At 36.2% G+C, this 21,361-nt stretch overlaps 1 protein-coding gene across 11 annotated transcripts in view; it reads left to right on the top strand.

The window, feature by feature from the left end:
- Positions 1-16,974, top strand: part of KTN1 (kinectin 1) — a 118,647-nt gene extending 101,673 nt beyond the window's left edge. For 6 of the 11 annotated variants that reach the window (XM_054567527.1, XM_054567522.1, XM_054567525.1 and 3 more), the window contains 11 exons: positions 2,305-2,385; positions 3,267-3,356; positions 3,486-3,578; positions 4,400-4,471; positions 4,720-4,803; positions 4,970-5,053; positions 7,473-7,556; positions 10,127-10,219; positions 10,993-11,110; positions 11,745-11,781; positions 16,519-16,974. In XM_054567527.1, the coding sequence (XP_054423502.1) occupies positions 2,305-2,385; positions 3,267-3,356; positions 3,486-3,578; positions 4,400-4,471; positions 4,720-4,803; positions 4,970-5,053; positions 7,473-7,556; positions 10,127-10,219; positions 10,993-11,110; positions 11,745-11,781; positions 16,519-16,528 (846 nt within the window). In that variant the 3' untranslated portion in view covers positions 16,529-16,974. The remainder of the gene's footprint in view (positions 1-2,304; positions 2,386-3,266; positions 3,357-3,485; positions 3,579-4,399; positions 4,472-4,719; positions 4,804-4,969; positions 5,054-7,472; positions 7,557-10,126; positions 10,220-10,992; positions 11,111-11,744; positions 11,782-16,518) is intronic. The other 5 variants (XM_054567529.1, XM_054567526.1, XM_054567528.1 and 2 more) reach the window with 2 other exon arrangements.
- Positions 16,975-21,361: the final 4,387 nt, after the last annotated feature.

Genomic DNA, 21,361 nt, shown 5'->3' with positions numbered 1-21,361 from the left:
TTGTGTGAAGAGGCAAGCATGTCTGCCCATGCTGCCATTGTGACTGGAAGTTCTAATAAACTTTAAATATGAGGCATTACTGAGAAGATCATAAATACCATATTTGGGAAAGAATGATCTCTTATTGGTTAATAAGCCAGTAATGTTCTTAACAGCTTTACTCGGAATGAAACTTAAGTGATTGCTTTTTAGTTTTAGGAACACTTTATTTTTTAATTAAATGTATTTAATACCATGAACAAGCTCTTTTCATTTCAAAACTCAAGATTTTGATCATCTATTAAGGTCTTCAAGTAAAAGTCTTGAGGATAACAGAACAACTTCTTTTACTTGAAGTTAGGTGTGTCTTAAGTGGGAGAGAAGAGTTGCTTTGATTCAGACAATTAATGCATTGACTTTTTGAGGACAGAGAAAGCCAGTGAATACATATAGTTTCCTAAAATGCTAGTGTAGATCTTTCTTTTATTTCGATGGAGAATTGTATACATACTCAGAAGTAGAGAGAATAGTCCAATATTCTGCCTCAACAATTTTTTAACTCACAGCATGAATCCATAATATATACCATCTTGTTTTACCTCCTACCCTGCACTTCCTGGATTATTTTGAAGGAAGTCAAACATCCGAGCATTTCCTCTATAAGTATATCTGTATACCTATATCTAAAATATAAGGATTCCTTAAATAAATACTACTATATATTTTTTAAAATCCTTAATTTCATACATCTAGTCCATATATTTCTCTAATTGTCATGTCAGTTGTCTGTATAGTTATTTAATGAAATAACTATTTATCGTAGTTTTAGTTAGGACTCAAGTAAGGGTCAACATGTGGTTCTTTTAAGATATCTTTTAGATCTTTTTTATTCCATGGGTTCCCTTCTATTTGTTAGCAATCCCTATCCCCACCCCCTTAAAAAAAAAAAGAAAGAAAGAAAAACTGGTAGTTTTATATGCAGTTTCCCAGTCTGGATTTAGCTGTTGAATCCCTCTAGTACCAATGTGCTCCTCTGTCCTTTGTGTATTCCATAAATTGGTAGTCAGCAGAGGCCTGATTATATCCAGGCTCAATACTTGGAGAGCAGGATGGGGTGAAGACGAGAGAACTTCATAGGCAATATTGTCCACTCCATCAGCACAGGAGAGATCTAAACTGTGTGACCTAGGGGAAGGTTTGCAAACTTAAAACTACTTAATCAGTTTTTCAGCTGACTTGTATTTATATTGAATCCTAGTATTGGAAGCTAAGTAGGATTTTCATAATATCCATTCAGTCTTGGTTCAAATTTTTGATGTGAGAATGTAATTTTGTTTTTTAAAAAAGAGGAGGCTTTTTTTTGACTAACTTGTGCCATGGCAGATATTACACTGTCATACTGTAGGCTGATCTCAACATTCAGTTTGTTTTTCATTTTTATTTCTCACTTGATACAGTATAGAGAATCCTGATTCAGCCATGTAAATAAAGCTTTAAATTACAGCAGTTAATATAAATTTAATTAATAAGTAGTGGTTTTTTTTTGTTAGATTAAAATAAACCAAAGGCTTAGAAGAGGACTAAAAGAAATTTTGACTTAAAGTATCTAACAAATAAATACTATATCAAAGTTTAAAATTTAGATAGGAAGCATTAAAAATGTAGAATAATTTGTTCTAAAATTTAGAATAATGGCTAAAACTATAATATGCCTTATGTTTGCATCAGCTAATCTGTGAGCACAGAGTTTTTGTTTGTTTAAACAAGTCAATGTTGGTGTATTCTTATCATTTCTCATTATGATTTTAAAAGCCCTTTAATACATATTTATTCTGAAATATTTTCAGTATCCTTGAAGCACCTTCAGAGAGTAATCCTCTGAATAGAGTATCTTTAGTTAATTTTAGATATAATCTCAGAATACTTGATTTTTGAGAAATGTTTTACCTGAAAAAAATGTTTTGAAAAGTTATTCATTCTAGATTTTCTGTGTTTTAAAGGTTGAATCTGTTAGTCCTTGTGCTAGTAAGTGGGAAGGCTGGATTGGAGCCCAGACCTTTTACCTATATGTTGCCGATAGCCTTGGTTTGGATAGATAAGATTTAATTTTGATAGTAGTATGTGGGTATATTTTTGGTGTTTGTTTTCAAGGCTTGGTTATGTACAGTTTATGCATTATATTATTTTTTGAAGTTTCCAGAGGGTTGGTGTTTGTCTATGTAACTTCCTTTTATACCCATCTAATGTGGTTATTTAAGAATTTTTTACCTATTTTATTTAGATATTTTTAGAAATTGGTTCTTTCTACACTTTTCTTCTCCACAGAGTTATAGCGAATGGTTGCATGGATTTGAAAAGAAGGCGAAAGAATGTGTGACTGGAATTTCTGGTTCAGAGGAGGTTAAGGTTAGTTTAAGAAGTGAAGTATTGGTATTTTAACCAAAAAAGTAGTAAATCAGAAATTGTCCTTATGAGCACATTATACATGGGTATAATCATTACATACCATGGGTATAATAATGGGTAAAAAAGAAATCCCTTGTATAATGTGCACAAAAACATGGGTGCGCATTATACATGGCAAAATATGGTATAATGAGTAGACTAATAATTTTTTGAGAAATTATAAGGTGATTTCATTTTGTATAAATTTCGGTGAAAATGCTATACGTCTTCCTTGCATTAGATTTATATACAAAGTTACTGTTTGTAATTTCTTTAACTCTTATATAATTCATTTCAAAAACTGAATATTTATCTCTTACTCTCTTTTTGGTCTGAGTTTAAAAAGTAAAGCTCAGTTAAGGTAGGTAGGTAGAAACTGACTGGTTTGCTAATGTATCCCCAAATATATCGCTAGAGGTGTTCAGAACCTAGATACGTTTTTACCCTTGATTATTGAAATTTGGGAGATTAACTTTTCTTTGTTAAGTGGCATGATTAAAATCCCCTTTCCCAGTGTGCGTAGCATAGGTATTATGATTTTACTTCACCTGTGGATCTGCTTTGATTTTACCATCCTGCTTAAGAGTGACAAGTCAGCCTATTATAAAACTGTGTGATGTGTTTTGTTGTAAGCAGGCTTGGAGAGTTACATTAGCAAAAACCAAATGACCAAAAAGGTCACTGAACTTTATTTCTCCTTAAGAAGGTTGAAATGTTATTGTTTCATTATAAAACAGTTAGAAGCCATTTGCCATTAATGTGCCAGTAAGTACTGAAACCAATTTGAAGCACAAAACTTTCTGATAAAACTACAGAATTTTTCTGTATGTCATTCTTTGCAGGTACTAGAGCACAAATTGAAAGAAGCTGAAGAAATGCACACATTGTTACAGCTAGAATGTGAAAAATACAAATCCGTCCTTGCAGAAACAGTAGGAAATGATTTTTAATCTACATTTTGGTTTCATTTAAAAATCATTAACTTACTCTTTAGTGGCTTAAATAGCTTATGTTACCGTTGGAATGTGAATTTTTTAAAACAACTATACTTTTGTCTGTAGGAAGGTATTTTACAGAAGCTACAGAGGAGTGTGGAACAAGAAGAAAATAAATGGAAAGTTAAGGTTGATGAATCACAAAAGACTATTAAACAGGTATTTAAAAAGGAAGAGCTTAGAACAGTGATTCTCAAAGTGTGGGCCCTGGGCTAGCAACATCAATATTACTTGGTTACTTATTGAAAGTACATTCTTGGGTCTCACTCAGGACTTACTAAATCTGTAACTCTGTGGGGCCAGTACTATTTTTAAAGAAAATGTTACTTTAAAAGTTTTAAAGAGCTCCTCAAGTAATTGTGATTCCCGCTCAAGATTGGGAATCACTGGTTTAGAGTACAACTAAAGGATAATGATAAATAATGTAAAGCGCTTTGAAAGTTACAGAACTACTGTGTGGTAACATGAGGTAAAGAATTTGGGGTTCAAAATGAGTTTTAAAACATTGTACTGTGACTCATGATATAGTATTCAAGAAAAAGTTAGTAAGCCCTGTTCTTCAGGTACCTGAATGTTCTTGTGCAATCTTAATTTTTTATCCATTTACTTGGGCATGGTAGAGTGTCATATGTTGTTCACTTGTTTTCCTGGGCCAACCTGTGCAGAATTTAGGGATGCTGATGGTATTCTATGTTAATGCATTTGGGGGTTAAATACAGTCAGTTATCAGTTAATTATTTAAACATTAAGCTCTCCCAGCAGGGCCTCATATAATGGCATGCAAATAGGGTGGGTTTTGAATGCAGTGTAAATCAAGTTAAATGTGATGCTCTCATTTTTTAAGATCCTTTAAAAGTCAGTAAGGATTTAAGTGAGATGCATTTCAAGACCTGAAGTGTCCAGTGGATTAAAATTCTAGAAGATAGAAGCCTCTATATTCTTGGCGGTTTACATGGTCATACAATTGTTTCACATTTCAGATGCAGTTGTCATTCACATCTTTGGAACAAGAGCTAGAGCGATTAAGAAGAGAAAATAAAGATACTGAAAATGTATGTTATTTCATTGTTTGTTTTGTAACCTGTGGACTCATTTTAACCGTTGAGGTTTTTCTTAAGATCTGTGTCTTAAAGACTTCTTTAATCTATTGACGTAGTTGTTAGGCATTTAAGAATATCTTTGTAGTTTTTGAGGTGATACAGTTTTATACTCAAGTGTCATAACTCTCCATTGTGGGGAAGCATCATAAGAGGAAATGTTGAATGTGTTGTTAACTTTTCCTTCTTCGTTGCATTGCTAGCTGAGAAGAGAACGAGAGAGTTTGGAAATGGAACTAGAGAAGGCAGAAATTGAACGGTCTACCTACGTTACAGAAGTCAGAGAGGTATTTATAGTAGAATTTTTTCAACCTTGCTTTTCAATTTAAATTCAGTTTATAACAGACTGATAAAATACGTCAGTGTTAGTTGTTTGTGGCAAAGCTTCCAAGTAGCATACATAACATGGACTACTGTAAGGAGATCAATCTTAAACTCTAAACTTCATTGCAGCTGAAAGATCTGTTGACTGAATTGCAGAAAAAACTTGATGATTCATATTCTGAAGCAGTAAGACAGAATGAAGAGCTAAATTTGGTAAGAAGCTTGTTCTCCACTGGGTATCAAGTAGGCTCTGGAAACACTTTTGTCGACAAGCAGAGAAACCATCCAAACTTTTTCTCCATGCTAACATCTTTAGCTTGGCATTTTTTTGCAAGTTTAAGATTATCTTCATATTCTGATGACTCCTAAGGTGATCTTCCTTTTCTTGGTTCCTAAGATGATTCTTCTTTTCTTAGCTCCTAACAATGGCATGTTCGGCTTGCAACTCTTGCTCAAAAAATTTTCCATTTTTTATAAAACTTAATTTCTTAGCATTATGAATAAAGAAATGAAATAAGCTGATAAACACTGACTGGCTTCTGAAGATCGTCTTCTCAGAGTTTTATAGTTAACTTAACCTTTTTTTTTTAATGAGGAAGGAGATTATTAAAAGTTGAAGATGCATCCCATCCTCTTTATTCAAGGGTAATAATCCACCCAGATTCTTATTTTACATGGTCTTTCTATAGGTTATAGATAACAAAAAGCTTGTGAAATTCTTTATGATAAGCATATCATTTAGGACATAGCAATCATAAAACTATAGACTTAAAAGATTGAACTAAAGTTAGCTAAATGTCTTATAAAGACATAGAGTACTCTGTATTCCCATTCTTAAATTTCCAGAAATTGATAGGATTGTGACAGGGTTAGTTGTTAGGTAATTATGACTATCCTGTAGTATGTTTCAAAAACAATCATGTTTTTCTGTGACTTAGAAATTATTACAGCATGTGATTAGATTTTTTAAAGTACCTGAATGAACTCTAGGAAGATTACAGTGAGTTTTTTCCTTAATCCAAGTTAATCCTGCCCAGTTTGCATTTTTCCTGTTGGTACTGGTGTGTGTACCAAAGAAAACTTCTTAACTTACTCATTTGTAGTTGGTCTTCTGTGTTATGGTAGCAATTTATGGGAATAAGTTTTCAGAATAGGGCTCTATGGAATGTACAAATATAGGTGCCCCCCCCCACCAGTTCTTTATTTTTGAAGTAAAATTTTTGTTTTATTTATCTTCGTTTTACATTAATTGAATTATTTCCACTGCAGTGTGAAACTAGTTTTATACATAAGTGAACTGCACATTGTACAGATGAGAGCTGTGCTATGCCATAGCTGTAAGCCTTACTCTAGAGTATGTTCTCAGAAAACAATTTCTCCTACAGTTCTTGGAGATAGTACTTCTAACTTTGGTGCTTTTTGGCTGACTCCAGCAGTGTCATCAAACCCACAGGATCATGGTTGAGTCCTCATTCAGCCGGGTGCTTGCTCCCTTTGTAATTTTTGCTCCTCAACTTCTGTCTAGAGGTTATTCTGTCTAGAGGTGTTTTTGTTGCATTGAGTTTGTAATCTTTATTTTAGTTTTTGTTTGTTCAGGGAAACTGTTGCCGCATTTTAAGATAAAATTATCTTGTTTGCCTATACATATAATGTGTGTTCTTGGGCCAAAGGAATAATCTCTGGTATATTTAATCAGAGTTAAAGTAAAGGAACAAAAACTGAAGAAGTTGGGTATTTAGAGTTCTAAAAATAAAATTCCCACATGAAATGTCCCACACCAACTCTCCCTCCGGTTGGATGTGTCAGCATCTTGTATTTCCCCCTTTTGGGTCTCCAGACCTGTATGGAATGTCATGCCTGTGGGTGGGAGGCTAAATCAATTAGCTTGGTGAGTTTAAATAAGACAGTTCTTTTTTTTTTTTTTTTGGTCAGTGTAGCCCATTTCTCTTACTCATGTGTAATCGGAGCAGTTACCAAGACTTGAGGCATTATATATTGTCACTAGAGTTTTAAAGAGCTTCATTACTCTTTTGACAAGTTGGTTATTGAGAAATATATCTTAAGACGTTTCTTGATAGTATTATTAGGCCAGTGTGGTCTTGCCCTGGTCTCTTCAGTGATGTCTTAAAGGGTGGTCAACATTTAAATTTTTAAAGTTTTCAGTTAACTGGATTTGTAATCTTCTGTTCAGTGTCTTTTAAAGTGTTACACAATTGAATTTTCATAACTGTATAGGTCAAGAAATTCTTTAAAAACTAATTAGTAAAATTTCTGAGTACTTGCCTTTTAATTTGGAATAATTTAAATATGAATGAACTACTTTATGAATAGTGGATAGTAACAGTTTTTGAAGGCATTTTACTAGAATTTGATGGTTTTGTTTTTATATTTGCAGCTTTCTACTCTATTCTAGTTTGTTTCTATATCTTTTCCTATATTTAGCTTTACCCGATGGCAGCCTCCCCTGCTTAGCTTTTCTATGCATCTGGTGCAGCATACTGGCTAATCCACTGTGCAAAATAACTGTTAAGAGATTCCATTCTTTCTCATTCATTCTTCAGTCTTAGAGGTCTAAGCATAATCAAAGAAGGATGAAAATAAAGTTAATTATAGTGTTCTTTTATTTTCACAGTTAAAAACACAGTTAAATGAAACACGTGCAAAACTTAGAACTGAACAAAATGAAAGACAGAAGGTAGCTGGTGACTTGCATAAGGTAAGAAGATGTTACATCATCAAACTATGTTGTGCCTTGAATCTTAAGCAAACATACTGTTAATTCTGTATTTATTTTTTTGCATTTTTTAATGTGTTTATAAATTTAAACTGTTATACAGTTTTTGGAACTGAAGTTTTTGGCTTGTTTTTTCATTCTTTATTTGAAAAGTTTTTTTATTTTTAATTTTCCATTACCATTTAGTCTCCTTATACTCCCCTCCTCCCTGCAATCACTGTACTGCTGTCCATGTCCGTGAGTCCTTTTTTCCTTTTTGCTCAGTCCCTCAACCCTCTACCCTGCCCCCTTAGCTGTCATCCTGTTCTCTATGAATCTGTCTCTATTTTGCTTGTTAGTTCAATTTGTTCATTAGATTCCACACATGAGTGAAATCATACAGTGTTTGTCTTTCTCTGAGTGGCTTATTTTACTTAGCTAATGTTCTCCAGGTCCATCCATGCTGTCACAAAGGGGAAGATTTTCTTCCTTTTCACGGCCAAATAATATTCCATTGTATAAATGTCCCATAGTTGTTATCCACTCATCTACTGATGGACACTTGGACTGCTTCCATACCTCGACAATTGTAAATAATGCTGCAGTGAACATAAGGGTGCTTATGTTTTTTCAAATTAATTGTTTTGGGCTCCTTTGGATATATTTCCAGAAGTGGGGATCGCAGGGTGTTTTTTCATTCTTAATTTGCTTTATCATTTCATCACATTTGTGTAATTAATTGATTTATAAAGTATAGAATAAACTTTAAATTTAATTGAAGTTATTCTTTTTTAAAAAATTTGGTTACATCCATATATTTTGGGGGCAGTTAGCTTATGTACTTTTATCTTCATGGATCTAAAAGATGTATATAGACCTCTGATGTTTCAGAAGTTTGTTCCTTTCATTTATTTCTTTGTGGGGATATATTTTTCTTAATCCATATAAATAGGCAGTTTTTAGGATTACATTTTTTATTTTTTGCATTAGGTTGACAAGTTATTTGTAATTTTGAGGTATTTTTCAAAGTGTAATTCACATGTATTATGAAAGATGCTTTAGAGTTATAATTGTTCATAGGATACATAGTCATTACTAAAAGAAATATGTTACTTGTTCAAAAGTTGAAAGAAATATTGGGTTGGTCAAAAACCCTGTATGGTTTTTCCATAAAATAAAAAACACAATTTTCATTTTCACCAATAACTTTAGATTTGGATATTTTGAATATGTTGGCTATTGGCTTCTAGTGGGTAGAGGCCAGGGGTGCGGCTAAACATCTTCCAGTGCGTAAGACAACCCCACAGCAAAGAATTATTTGACCAAAATGTCAGTAGTACCAAGAAACTTCACGAACCACTTTTAACACGATTCAATCAGTCACAGCACCTTTTCCAAACACTGCACAAATTTTGTGTTTGTTGCATTTTTACCTTTCTTGAATTAATAAAGCATAATACATCAGAAGTGTTGCTTATTTTCTTCCTTCTTCAATATTGAAGTGGCTACACAAAAATTCACCAATATTGATGTTTTTTTAAATGCATGCTGATATGACAGCTGTCAAAATACAGAGTTGTTTTGAATGAAGTTTAAGACAACTATACACTTACAAGAGCTGCTGTACAGAAAAAACTAAGTGAGTATTTTGGCCAACCCAATATTTTGTTGGTTCAGTATCATGTTATGCAAAAGTCTAGGAATCCAGAATTGCTTCAAATTATTTTGGTATTATTGTTACTAGTAGATAAAATGTGTTATTAGGAAGTTTGTTTCAGAGCTCAAAACTTAGGTACGTGATACAATATCAAGGCTGAATGGTCTAATCTACTTTGGTATGTAATTTTAATTTTTGACCTCTGGATCAAAAATTATAAAACATGCAGTTTTAGCCTAGCAGTTTAGTTTCTCAGAAGGCGTTTTAAGGATAGTAAACAGGTACTGAAAGATAGTGGACATGCTATGTTATTTATGACGGCTGAAATGACAGCAGTAGGTGACAGTGAACTGCCCCACATCTGTATGGAAATACCGCGTAACACTTGATCGGAAATTCTAATAAATAGTTACCGACATGAAAAAAGTTAACAAAATACTTTATAAAACAAGCACGTGTATAAAACAACATGTAAGTTAAAGAGCATTTATATAAATTTTTTTGCTTTGTATACACAGAAGAGGGCCATTTATGCTTTCTTTCACATGCTGTTCTTTGTTTGTTTAACTTAACCCATTAAAAATGTAAAAACCATTCTTAGCTTGTGAGCTGTACCAAAACAAGCCAGATTTGGTTGACCCCTAAACTAGACTTATGTTAACTTAAATATCAGCTGCGTATTGTTTGAACTGTTTAACACAGTGAACCATGTGTTTTTAATAATCTGGGTGAGAGAGGAAACTGTTTTCATTTTGGAGAAAAAACTGAATAGATTGGCTTTCATTGTGTTTTTAAAAGAGCTTTAATCATGTACAAAGTGGCTACACATGTACAGAAAATTACTCATTTTTTTGGTCTTGTTGCATTTAATTATCAGTTGTAGTACTTGGAAACTACCACATTGCTTTCCTTACAGGCTCAACAGTCAGTGGATCTTATTCAGTCAAAAATAGTAAAAGCTGCTGGAGATACGACTGTTATTGAGAATAGTGATGTTTCTCCAGAAATGGTATGCATTTTCTTTAACTTCAAATCCCTGGAGTATATAAGCTATGTGAAGAAAAAACATGTACAAGATCCATCTATCACTTAAAAAATGCCTTTGTAATATGCTTCCGTCAATTACATTGCTTTCTTAACTGATATCCTATATTTGAAATGCAGTGTTTTTATAAATGTTTGTTTTCACTTTAGCTTAGTGAGATATTATGTTGATTTTAAGGTTTGTGTTGGGAAGTATTGTGGTTAGACTGCCTGTGTTAGAATCCTGGCCCTGCTACTTAGTAGTTACGTGACTTTGGGCAAATTCCTTAGCCTCTTTGTGCTTAGTTGCCCCATTTGTAAAAGGCAGTGATGATAATAGTGCCTATGTTGTAAGGTTGTTGAAAGGACTAAGTGAATTACTATATGACACTTAAAATAGTTGGTAACACGACAGCACTTAGCACTTAGTAAGAGCTCAATATATTTTTACTGTTGTTATGAATATTCTCTTCTTTGGTGCCCGGAAAATTTTTTTTTATGAGGAAAGAAAGGAATTTATATTTGATGGTCATAGATTCTAGATTTTTCCCTTTGTGGGTCAGTGACAACATTTATGACAATTTTCTTTGGTGCAATCTAATTTGCATCACTAGGTAGCAAACACTGTGTGGTTTTTATTGTTGATTTTTATGTCATTTTTCAGATTTTTTATGTTGTATTTAAAATAAAAATTTTCTGGTTTTGACTACAAATGTCCTTTTCTCATGTTTGGAGTTTTTAACTACTTCCATCTTTTAGGAGTCTTCTGAGAAGGAGACAGTGTCTTTAAGTCTAATTCAGACTGTAACACAGTTGCAACAGTTGCTTCAGGCAATAAATCAACAGCTCACAGAGAAAGAACACTACCCTGTATTAGGTAAGAGTAACAAGTATTACTGTCTACTGGTAATTGACATAGTGTGAGTATGTGAATGTATGTGTAGGGTGTGTTTATTATAAATGCAGGAGCTGTCATTGCCCTAGTGGAAATATTTCCCCTTATCTCTTTCAGAATCTCCAGATGACAGCTTCAGCTGTCTGGGAGTTTTATTTCTACTTTGGACATATTTTGGTCTTGTAGCTTGGTGGGGGAAGGGCTTTATTTTTGCCTCCTTTGCCCCCTGCATAAAACAGATGCTCTTGTAACTTTGTTTACACAGTTTTGTTCATTGTCATAATATCTGCAACTTCTTCTAAGTTTGATAAAGTATCTGTGCAATATTTTTTTAATGATTTGATAAAGCAAGTGACTAATGTTTTTACTAAGTTAAGATTCTTAACTAAAAATCAGGTCATCACAATTTCTTTAAATTGGAAGCTGGGGATGGGGTTGGTTGTTTGTTTGCTTACAGGTAATCAGATCCATTTTTTAACTTCTGAAGTGATGGCCTTAATTGAAGATAAATAAGCCCATCACTAACAGATTTGTTGGCACTTAAGAATGGCTTTCAGGGATGTATGTATAGCATAGAGAGTAAGAACAGTAGTAAAATAACTATGTTCACTGACAGGTGGTTGCTGGACTTACCGTGGTGATCACATTGTAAGGTATATAAATGTTGAATTACTGTTGTATACCTGAGACTGGTATTATATATCAACTGTAATTTAAAAATAAATTTAAAATGTACATACTTTTAAAATGACCTATCTTTCAGCTGGTGAGTAAAATTGATTGATTGATTGATTGATTGATTGCTGGGTTTTGCCTGTTTTAAGAATGACTTAAGTCATACTGCCTTGGGTAATTATGATATTCCAGTATGCACTGAATACTTGAGATATTCGTCTTTTAAAGCTATCAGTTCTAAAATAATCATGGTATCCTGGAGATTGGTGAGTGGCCTGTGCAACACAAAGGGGCAATTCATCACTGAATTTTCCTTTTCAGAACCCATACCTGAGACTCTTCAGTCTATACAGAGACCTCAGGGTGGGTTAGGTGTCCTCCAGAAGCTGGGATGGACTGCCATTTTTATTACAGGGGCATTCTGTCTTGCATTTACCGAATGATTATCTTCTGGCCTGCCTTAGCATACACTCTCCTTTAAAATGTTATTTATTTTAGGTCAGTTGCCTTTACAAACACCTTCCAAATAAACCCAGCTCGTTGTTTTAACCTGTCAGCAAAAATAATTGTTCTGTAATCTTTTAGTCTTAGTCAGCCAACCTTTCAGTTGCCTAGAGTTACACTTCTGCCACATTACTGCCTTCCTCAAATTAGGAATACCTTTGCGTCCTGCTTCACAGAAAAACTCTCCTTCCCTTGTCCTGAGTCCTACTTTCTTCTCTCCTCATGCTCCTTTTGTTCAGTCTTGAAAACATGTTCAGAGATGTCTTATGTTCACCATGCACTTCCTTTACGTTACCACTGTGTGTGTGTGTATGTATATATACACATACATATACATATATATTAATTACTACATTCTTTAACAAAGATTCTTAAAATAAGAAAGTATTCTTTTTAAAAAATTTTAATTAATTTTTTTATTGTTCAAGTACAGTTGTCTCCATTTTCCCGCCACCACTTTCCCTTGCCCCACCCACCACTGTTCTTACTCTGCTTCCTGTCATTAACTCATTCACCCACTCTAGAACGGCTTCTCTTCCTGCCATTCCAATGAAACCTGTTTTTGCTGATGTCATTAGTGATTTCCTAATTGCTAGATCTAATACAGGTCCTTCTTTTGCATGTAAGATACTGAAAATAGTTTTGAAATGTGCTTAATATGCAGATGTCAGTCCATAGGCTTTTGTGTTGTAAGGCAAGGGCTTCATTTCCAAGAGTTTAAAGCAATTTTGAGATTACCTACTACCTCTTGTCCTTAGACCTCGTCAGCAGTCTCTCTTCAGCCTCTCAAAGGTGTTCTTTAATAATTCCTTTTTTCCCCCCAAACACATGGGCTGCTCATACACATCTTGTGAACCATTTTTGATTTGCCTGTTTCCACATTTGCCTTAAATCAGATTACATTTAACATCTATACTGATCATTGGTAATGATACTTTTATTTTTCAGGTTCCTTTTGGCCCTGATTTATAAAATTATAGTAACTTGTTAAAATAAATACATATACTCTGGCAACACAGCTATAAGGGATCTGTTTGACAGGCAGCTCCCGTAAGTGATAACTCAGCTTTCTTTTGTCAGCGGATGAGCTTAAGTCCAAATTGGGCAAGTGAAAGGGGTGGCTGAGCAGGAGCAGTACATCAGGAAGGAGAGGGTGAGCTGTATGGAGGGAGTGGGCCACTCGGCGCTTGAGACCCTGCTTCTTCCGTACACTCCACCCAGCAGTGACAATGCTAACTCCTCCGCACTGATCCCTTGTTTTCCGTAGCTCTTTGTTGAAAAGTTTGTGTTAGCTCTCAGGTTTTTAACTTAAGCAATCATTTTTGCTCAGTATATCCTCCCTCTTGTGAAATCGTTTAAAATTACTACTGGATAATTAAATTGTAAATATGTTTTAATCATCAGAGTGTAAGTAACAGGTTAATATCTGATATCAAGAAACTTTTTAAAAGATAACCCTTTTTTTAAAGGGAAAGGGTTTTCCTTTTTTTTGGGGGGGGGGACCTATTTTTAAAAGACAAATGAGAGAAGTGATCTAGAGTAATTTAGTTTTCTAAATCCTAATACACAGTACTTAGCATTTCTGTAGGGGTGGGTATTTTATCATTTATCTTTATTTTGTAAAACTTTAACTTTTCTTGTGTATAAGTCTTCCCACCCTTCTCCTATTCCTTCCCCCTTCTGATAGTCCCCTACTCCCCGCCCCCCCCCAAAGAAGGCTATCATCTCCATTTTGGGAATTTTTTTTTTTTAATTAAATGTAATTGCTTGTAACTTTGGACTGGTAACCACTAGTATTTTATAGTACACTTTTTTGTTCCCAGATACCAACTTTTCCTTATGTTTAATCTTTGTCTGCCTTCCTAGCGCTCTGAGTGTTGTGTACCTGTCGTCACCGCAGTGTTTTGATCTGTTTGGACCAATGTAACAAAAATCCCATAGGCTGGGTGGCTTCAACAACAATTTATTTCTCACAGGAGGCTGGGGAGTCCAAGATCAAGACACAAGCAGATTCAGTGTCTAGTGAAGCCTGCTTCCTGGTTTATAGATGAGCATCGTCCCATGGTGTCCTCACAGGACAGCAGGGGTGAGGGAGGTGTCTGGGACTCTGTTCATAAGTGCACTAATCCTGTTCATGCCAGTGGAGTCTTCCAAAGGTCCCGCTTCCCAATACCATTTACATTGGGAGTTAAAGAATCTCAACATAGGGATTTTGGATGGACACAAACATTCAGACCCTAACACTGAGATTTCCTTACTTTGGAACCAGTTTGTGGAATCCTGTGGAGGGAGGGTGATAATTTTAATAGCTGACGCTTCATGAGTATTCCTCTAAGCATGAGCATGTTTCTGACACATGGTCACTGCCACCCATTTAATCTTCACAGCAACCCAGCACAGTAGGTAGGGAGGTAGGTATTATTAATTTTTTAATTCCCATTTTACAGCAGACACAAAATTGGTTCTGTAACATGCCCAAGATCACACAGCTAGTAGCTGGGTGAGCTGGGATTTAAATCAAGATGGTCTGGGCCCAGGACCTGTACTCTCTCTTTTTTTTTTTTTTTTTTAAACCCTTACCTGAGGACATTTTTGCATTGCTTTTAGAGAAAGACATTGATGTGAGAGAGAAACATCAGTTGGTTGCCTCTCATACATGTCCCAACTGGGGATCAAACTTGCAACCCAGGCATGTGCCCAGGCCATGAAGTGAACCCACAGCCTATTTGGTGTTCGGAGCGACACTCCAGCCAACCGAACCACACAGGCCAGGGCCGTTATCCCTGATTTGGGCACCGTGTGCTTTGATTGCTGTTGCCCCTTATTTCTTTTCTCCTCATTCTGTCTAATCCTTTGTTCCCAGCTTCTTAGAGTTTCTTTAGTCAATTCTGACTTTTTCCTTAAGTTGTTATTTGATTTGTCAGTAGTGAATTAGAGAGGCTCTCAGTGTTATCCAGAAAAAACTGAGGTGAAGTTCTGTGTGTGTGTGTGTATGTGTTCTCCCTTTTCCCATTGATAGATAGATTCTTATATGTTGCTCTTGTGTCTTGCTTCTGAAAGAAAAAAAGTTCTTTTGTAGTGCTACTGAAGTACAGAGTTAGCAGATAAAAACTGGCTTTTTCCTCTGCACTCTTAACTATTATTGTATGGATCAGGTTTTCCTTTTGCGTAATGTGTTTACATAGCACTTCCTAAGTTTAATATCTAGACTTTCTGATCGGTTAGTCTTGTTTTAGAGAACATGATAGCCAATGATAATTTTGCTTTTTAACTTTCTAATTGTATCTTTTCCTCTCAGCTTTTTATTTTGAAAAATTTCATATATAAAGAAGTATCGAACAGTACATGTACACACCTTAATCTGCTTCATCTTTCTCTATATGTTTGTATATTTTGTTGATATGGAACCATTCGAAAGTAGCTTTCAGGTATCCTGATGACATTTTATTCCTAAGTATTTGTATGTACATCTCCTAGGAACAAAGACATTCTTTTACAAACCCATAGTATCACTGTTACATCCAAAAAAATAGAAACAGTAGTTCTATAATATCGTCCAGTATTAAACCCATATATATCTTTTCAATTATACCCACATCCAAAAAGATATAAAATAGTAGTTTTATAATATCATCCAGTGTTAAATCCATATTTGTTTAAGTTTCTTCAGTTATACCCAAAAGATCTTTAATTTTTCCCAAAACAAAATCCAATCAATATTCACATGATTTGGTAAAATCCTTTGAAGTTTCATCTCATCAGTCATTCTGTCTGACTTGGAAAGCTTCATATAACTTCAGAAAAATCTCTGTCTGAACCTATGTACTCTGGGGTGGAGAGCTGTAAATTTCAGCCTCTCTTTTCAGTGCTGCCCACCTTAAGAGCTTTACATTTCTCTTGAGTAGAACTAATAAAAATGGATTCTCAATGTTTTTCTCTTAAATGTTTTTAAATAGGATTTTAAAGTCCTTATATTATTCTCAGTCTAAGGTTTTGGCTCACATATTTTAAAATCTATGTAAAAGCTTCTTCTGAGTTCTTGAGATTTTTCTCTTGTTTTTGATTACAATTAATCTTAATTGCCTTGATCCTAATCAAAAGGACCATGCTAGATCAAATGGAATGTGTAGTTTTAGTGCTTGATAGATGTTTCTGATTGCCCTTTGTTTTTCTGTTTTAAAATGAATTTATTTCTTTCTGATCTTTTGCAGAGTGAAGTAATTGGGAAACTGTTCATTCAAGGATAACAGGAGGCATTGTATTATATTTTGCCAAATTAAAGCCTTATTTATGTTTTCACCCTTTCTACTTCGTCAGAAACACTGAACAGAGCTCTGTCTTTTCTAATCCTTGTTAGACTACTGATTTAAAGATTAAAAAAAAGCCAACTCTGTAGACACCTTCAGAGTTTAGTTTTATAATAAAACTTTGAATAATTAGACCTTTACATTCCTGAAGATAAAATAAACATGTAATCTTTTATCTTATTTTGCTCAATAAAATTGTTCAGAAGATCAAAAGTGGTAAAGACAATGTAAAATTTAACATTTTAATACTGATATTGCACACTGTTTTACTGAACATTTTGGGGAGTAACTGCCTCTGACTTCAACTCAAACACTTTTTGTTGCTGATGTAACCGGTTTTTGTAATGGCGCCAGCAAATAAAGGGATGCTTATTATTCAGACTTGTTCTAATTTCATTGCGCTTTCAACAGATTTTATTAGGTCTATAGACAGCAGAATTTAGAACACAATCAGCAATTGCAGCCTTCCGCCAAGGTGAGATAGGTATAGTTGCCTGTGTGGTCCTCTGCAGGAGCACGTCCCCTCGGCGGCTCTGCGCAGTGCGCCCCCGCCCAGCGGAGCTGCGGGCTGCAGCCAGGACCCGGCAAGCACGGGGCGGGGCAGGCTCACCACCCCACTTCAGGCTGAGGGGCTCCACTTTATTTTTTACTCTTCCTATTATTTTAAGTAATAATAATTAACTTTTTAGTTTCCTTCTTGCCAGGCACTGTGTTACAGTTTACATGTGTTACCTTTTTTGTTGTTGAAGAAAGTTTTGTTTGTTGTTTTTTTTTTTAAATAATTGGATGAAAAACTGAGCCTTTCAGATGCTAAAAACACACTGACGAATTATCATGCAGTTGAGTATCGAAGCATTAAAGTACCTGGCCACCCCGCTGTTTTAGTCGCACTTCTACCATGGGGACTTTCCACTTTCTGTTCTGTGCGTAAAGCTTTCTTTTCTTGGATACCTGTCTTGACTTGCTCCCTCACAGTTTTGAGATCTGTTTAAATGGCACCTTTCTTATCACGTCTTTCCTGTTCATCCAGTATCCCCCTGCCTCCCTGTCCCCTGTTCTTGCCCATAACATTTATACTCTTCCAATATATACACGGTCACTCCCTAGTCCCCCACCACAGAGTAAGCTCCACGAGGGCAGGAATCCTCTCTTTTGTTCTTTGCTGTATCCCCAGCTCTGAGAAAGTGCCTGATACTTAATTGTGCTCTAGTTAAATAAATGAATGGGTGAAATTTATTTCTCTAGCTTAGAGATTACCTAAAGTATTGCTTCCCAACCTTGTCACCTCATAGCACACGTATCAAATACTATTTCTAAGGTGTGTAGAGATGAAGGGAAGAGGCTGCTGTGGGCCCGGGCGACTGCCTGGGGACGCGGGCTTCCTAGGCCCTGCCTGGCTGCTCTCTGCAAACCACTGGGACACGGAGCTGGAGGCCAGATACTGTATCAGCGTCTTCTCCCTCTTTTTCCTTCTCTCTGCCTATAAAGATACATATGTCTCTAACACCTGAAAAGAACAAACAAAAATGCTGTCTTCTGACTGACAACTTTTTCTTGCTACTTTTCTCTCCCTTCAGAGCTTAGTTCCTAAGAAGAATTGTATAACTGTATTATTTTTCAACCTCACTCTATGATGTATTTTTTTAAAAAATAAAATATTTGTAAGAGACTAAGAGGACTCAGTCCAGTGTCTTATTAATTCGTGTCCTCTTCCTCAACATCCCAGCCAAATACACATTCATCTTTTTGCCTCTGAAGTAGCAGGAATTTCACAGCATCCCTATTCCAATATGAGAGAGTTAATGGTTTTTAAGTTACATTAAAATTCTGTTCCTGTTACTTGCATCAGTTTGTCCTACTTCCTTACTGCAGACACATAGGAAAAGCATATCACACTCCCATTCGGTTATTCACATATATCAAGCTTGCTCCATGCTCTCTCAAAGCCCATTCCCCTCTATGTTAAGAATTCCCAGTTTCTTAGTTACCCTGAATGATGAAAGGCCACACTAGCCTACTTGCCGCATTCATCCCCAACTCTCCACCTTTGCCCCATGTACTATTAAGATCCCTGGGAGAGAAAGGGAGCATCAAACCTAAGGGGAAGCCGTGTGTCCTCGATCTCTAGTGGCTCCCCTTGCCACAACTGCAGCCCATCGAGGTAGGAAGCCCTAAGAAAATTACTGCGGGGAGAACCAACAGGGAGGAGAAAGATCAGTGTAGCTGGCGGCAGAGTTGTTACCCCCAAAACAGAATGGAGAGACGTGGAAGGGGGTGGGGAGTGAGGGGAGGCCTATGAACCAAGCTGGAACCTTGCTTGGTGTGGCAACGCTGGCAAGTTCCCTGGAGGGCAGTGACGCTGTGTAGAGCACCCAGGCTTCAGTGGCTTGCAGGTGTTCACCCAGCAGGGAGAGGCTGTAGGGTGTGCACCATTGGGCAGAACCTGTGTTGCCCAGTTTGAGCCAGGGCTAGATTTTCCATGTGTCTTGCGTCCCAGAGTGGAGGGCGTGTGGACACCTGCCATTCATGGGGCCTTCCCAGATGGCATGTGTAAATAAGGAAGAAGTGACCGTCAGGGAAGGGCTGTAGTTGCACCTCAGCTGAATAAAGAGATGTTTGTCCCTTTCTCCCTTCCTCATCTGGGTCCCCAGAGGATGGAGGGCAAATGAGTTAAAGAACAGATTCTAAGGCAGGTAGTCAAGCCGGAACTGGGGGGACGTGGGAGATGGGGTATGAAACGGGTGGGCTGGACTCATACTAGCCAAAGTCAGAGGGCAACCGTGGGGCCTGCTCAGGACGTGCTTAAGAGGGACATGCTGCAGAATGTGGTCAAAGATCATGGTGGGTAAAATGAGACCGAGTCTAGGCTGTTCAACCAACTGGTTGGTTGATTTTTCTATTCTTGACTCGATTTTTGTCATGTTTTCATTGAAAATAGGGCCATTTCATATTCACTGGTGGAATTCTACAAGAGAGTTAACACATACCACTTATACAACTTACCACATGCCAGACATTTTTTAAGCACTTTAACTAATTCTCACCAAAATATTGGAGTGCCTTTAGCATCATCTCCATTTTATAGCTAAGGAAACAGGCACAGGGAAGTAATTATATTGTCCAAAGTCTCACAGCTACTAAGAGGAAAGAGGATTCCAATTTCCAACCTAAGCTTTCTGGCTTGATTGACTTACTCAAACATTCACATATTGAATATATGGTCACATAAATATATAGGTATAGTCTTACAATTAAAAAAAGTAATACATCGTTAAAACTTTTTTTTTGTTTGATTTCAGAGAGGAAGGGATAAAGTGTGTGAGAGAGAAACATCAATCTGTTGTTCCACTTATGCATTCTTTTGTTGCTTTTTTTTTATGTGCCCTGAGTATAGAACCCTCAACCTTGGTGTAGTGGGATAATGGTCTAACCAACTGAGCTACATGGCTAGGGCTGTATAGTTTTCTTTACCTGCAGTTGTTCCAGATGTTAGTGTAGCTTCTCATTTTCTCCTGATTGTACTTCCCAAGGGATTGCCAACCTCAGTGGTTCTCAGAGCCCTGGGAATCCTCAAGATCCCATCATAGGAGTCAGCAAGGTGAAAACTACCCTCACAGTGCTGTTATTTGCCTTCTTTGCTGATGGTGTTAGAACCATATGGATAAAATCACTGATATGTCGACAAAAATCAAAACAGTGGTTCCAAACTGAATTAGTAGTTACTGTATTTTCACCACTATTGCGGTGAAAACAAGATCAGATTCATTTAATTTCTAATGGAAATGATTTCAGGGTATGTGTAATGAAGTGTGTCAACATTTGGAAGATTTGGATAACTCAGTGAACCAACATGTCAATGCACAATGTTAACGAATCGTGCATGGGTAAAAGATCCACTCAAAGAGCAAGAGAAACTAATGAATTTTAATGTACCACATGCAAAAAAATTATTGATAGGGATTCGGATTCCATATTGTAACTAATCTTTAAGAAATTGCCATGTGTTGAGTTTTGCTGTAGTATCAAAGAATATCCGCAATTATCTGAGATGGCTACTTTTATGTTTTCCAATGACATATCTGTATGAGGCCAGATTTTCTTCATATACTTGAACCAGAACAATTTATTACAACAGATGGAATGCAGAGCAGTTGTCTTCTATTAAGCCAGATATTAAAGAAATTTGCAAACATGTAAAGCAGTGCCAGTCTTCTCACTGCATCTCTTTGGTTCATTTGTTTGAAAAACGTTATATTTCACAAAAAACATATGCATTGTTGAAAGTTGAAACCAAATGCAGGTTTAGCTGCCTGCCACTTCCAAAGCCAATACTTGAAAACAGGTGCTGGTATAAGGAGAGTGTTTACTCAAGTGCTGGCCACCTGAGAAGACGCAGGACTCTTGTCCCAAAGCCCATCTTAATATCTCAGTGCAGGCAAAGGTTTTTACAAGGAGGGAGAGGGAAACAGAACAAAGATCAAGGGGCAGGAGTTGAAAAGTTCTTTATGTGCAGACCAGCACAGTCCATTCTGATGAGGACTTTGAAACAGGCCAAGCAGTGGTTTTGTGTGTCAGCCCAGTCTCGTGGTTGAAGAGCAGAAATTTCCCGGAGCTGGAATGCCTGAAGGTCGGACTCTGCTTCTTTTGAAGTTCACTCCTAGAATTCTTACACAAACATGCTGTTTATCTACAAGCTGCATATTAGCCAAAGTCAGTCAGCATTTATGGAAACGATGTGAAGAAATGG

The sequence above is a fragment of the Pteronotus mesoamericanus genome, unplaced genomic scaffold, assembly GCF_021234165.1.
Source record: "Pteronotus mesoamericanus isolate MK-2021 breed Mesoamerican mustached bat unplaced genomic scaffold, CSHL_Meso_final contig_182, whole genome shotgun sequence".
In the NCBI taxonomy this organism is placed as follows: Eukaryota; Metazoa; Chordata; class Mammalia; order Chiroptera; family Mormoopidae; genus Pteronotus; species Pteronotus mesoamericanus.
Note: the sequence above shows the minus strand (reverse complement) of the source record. Positions and strands in the feature narration are given on the sequence as shown.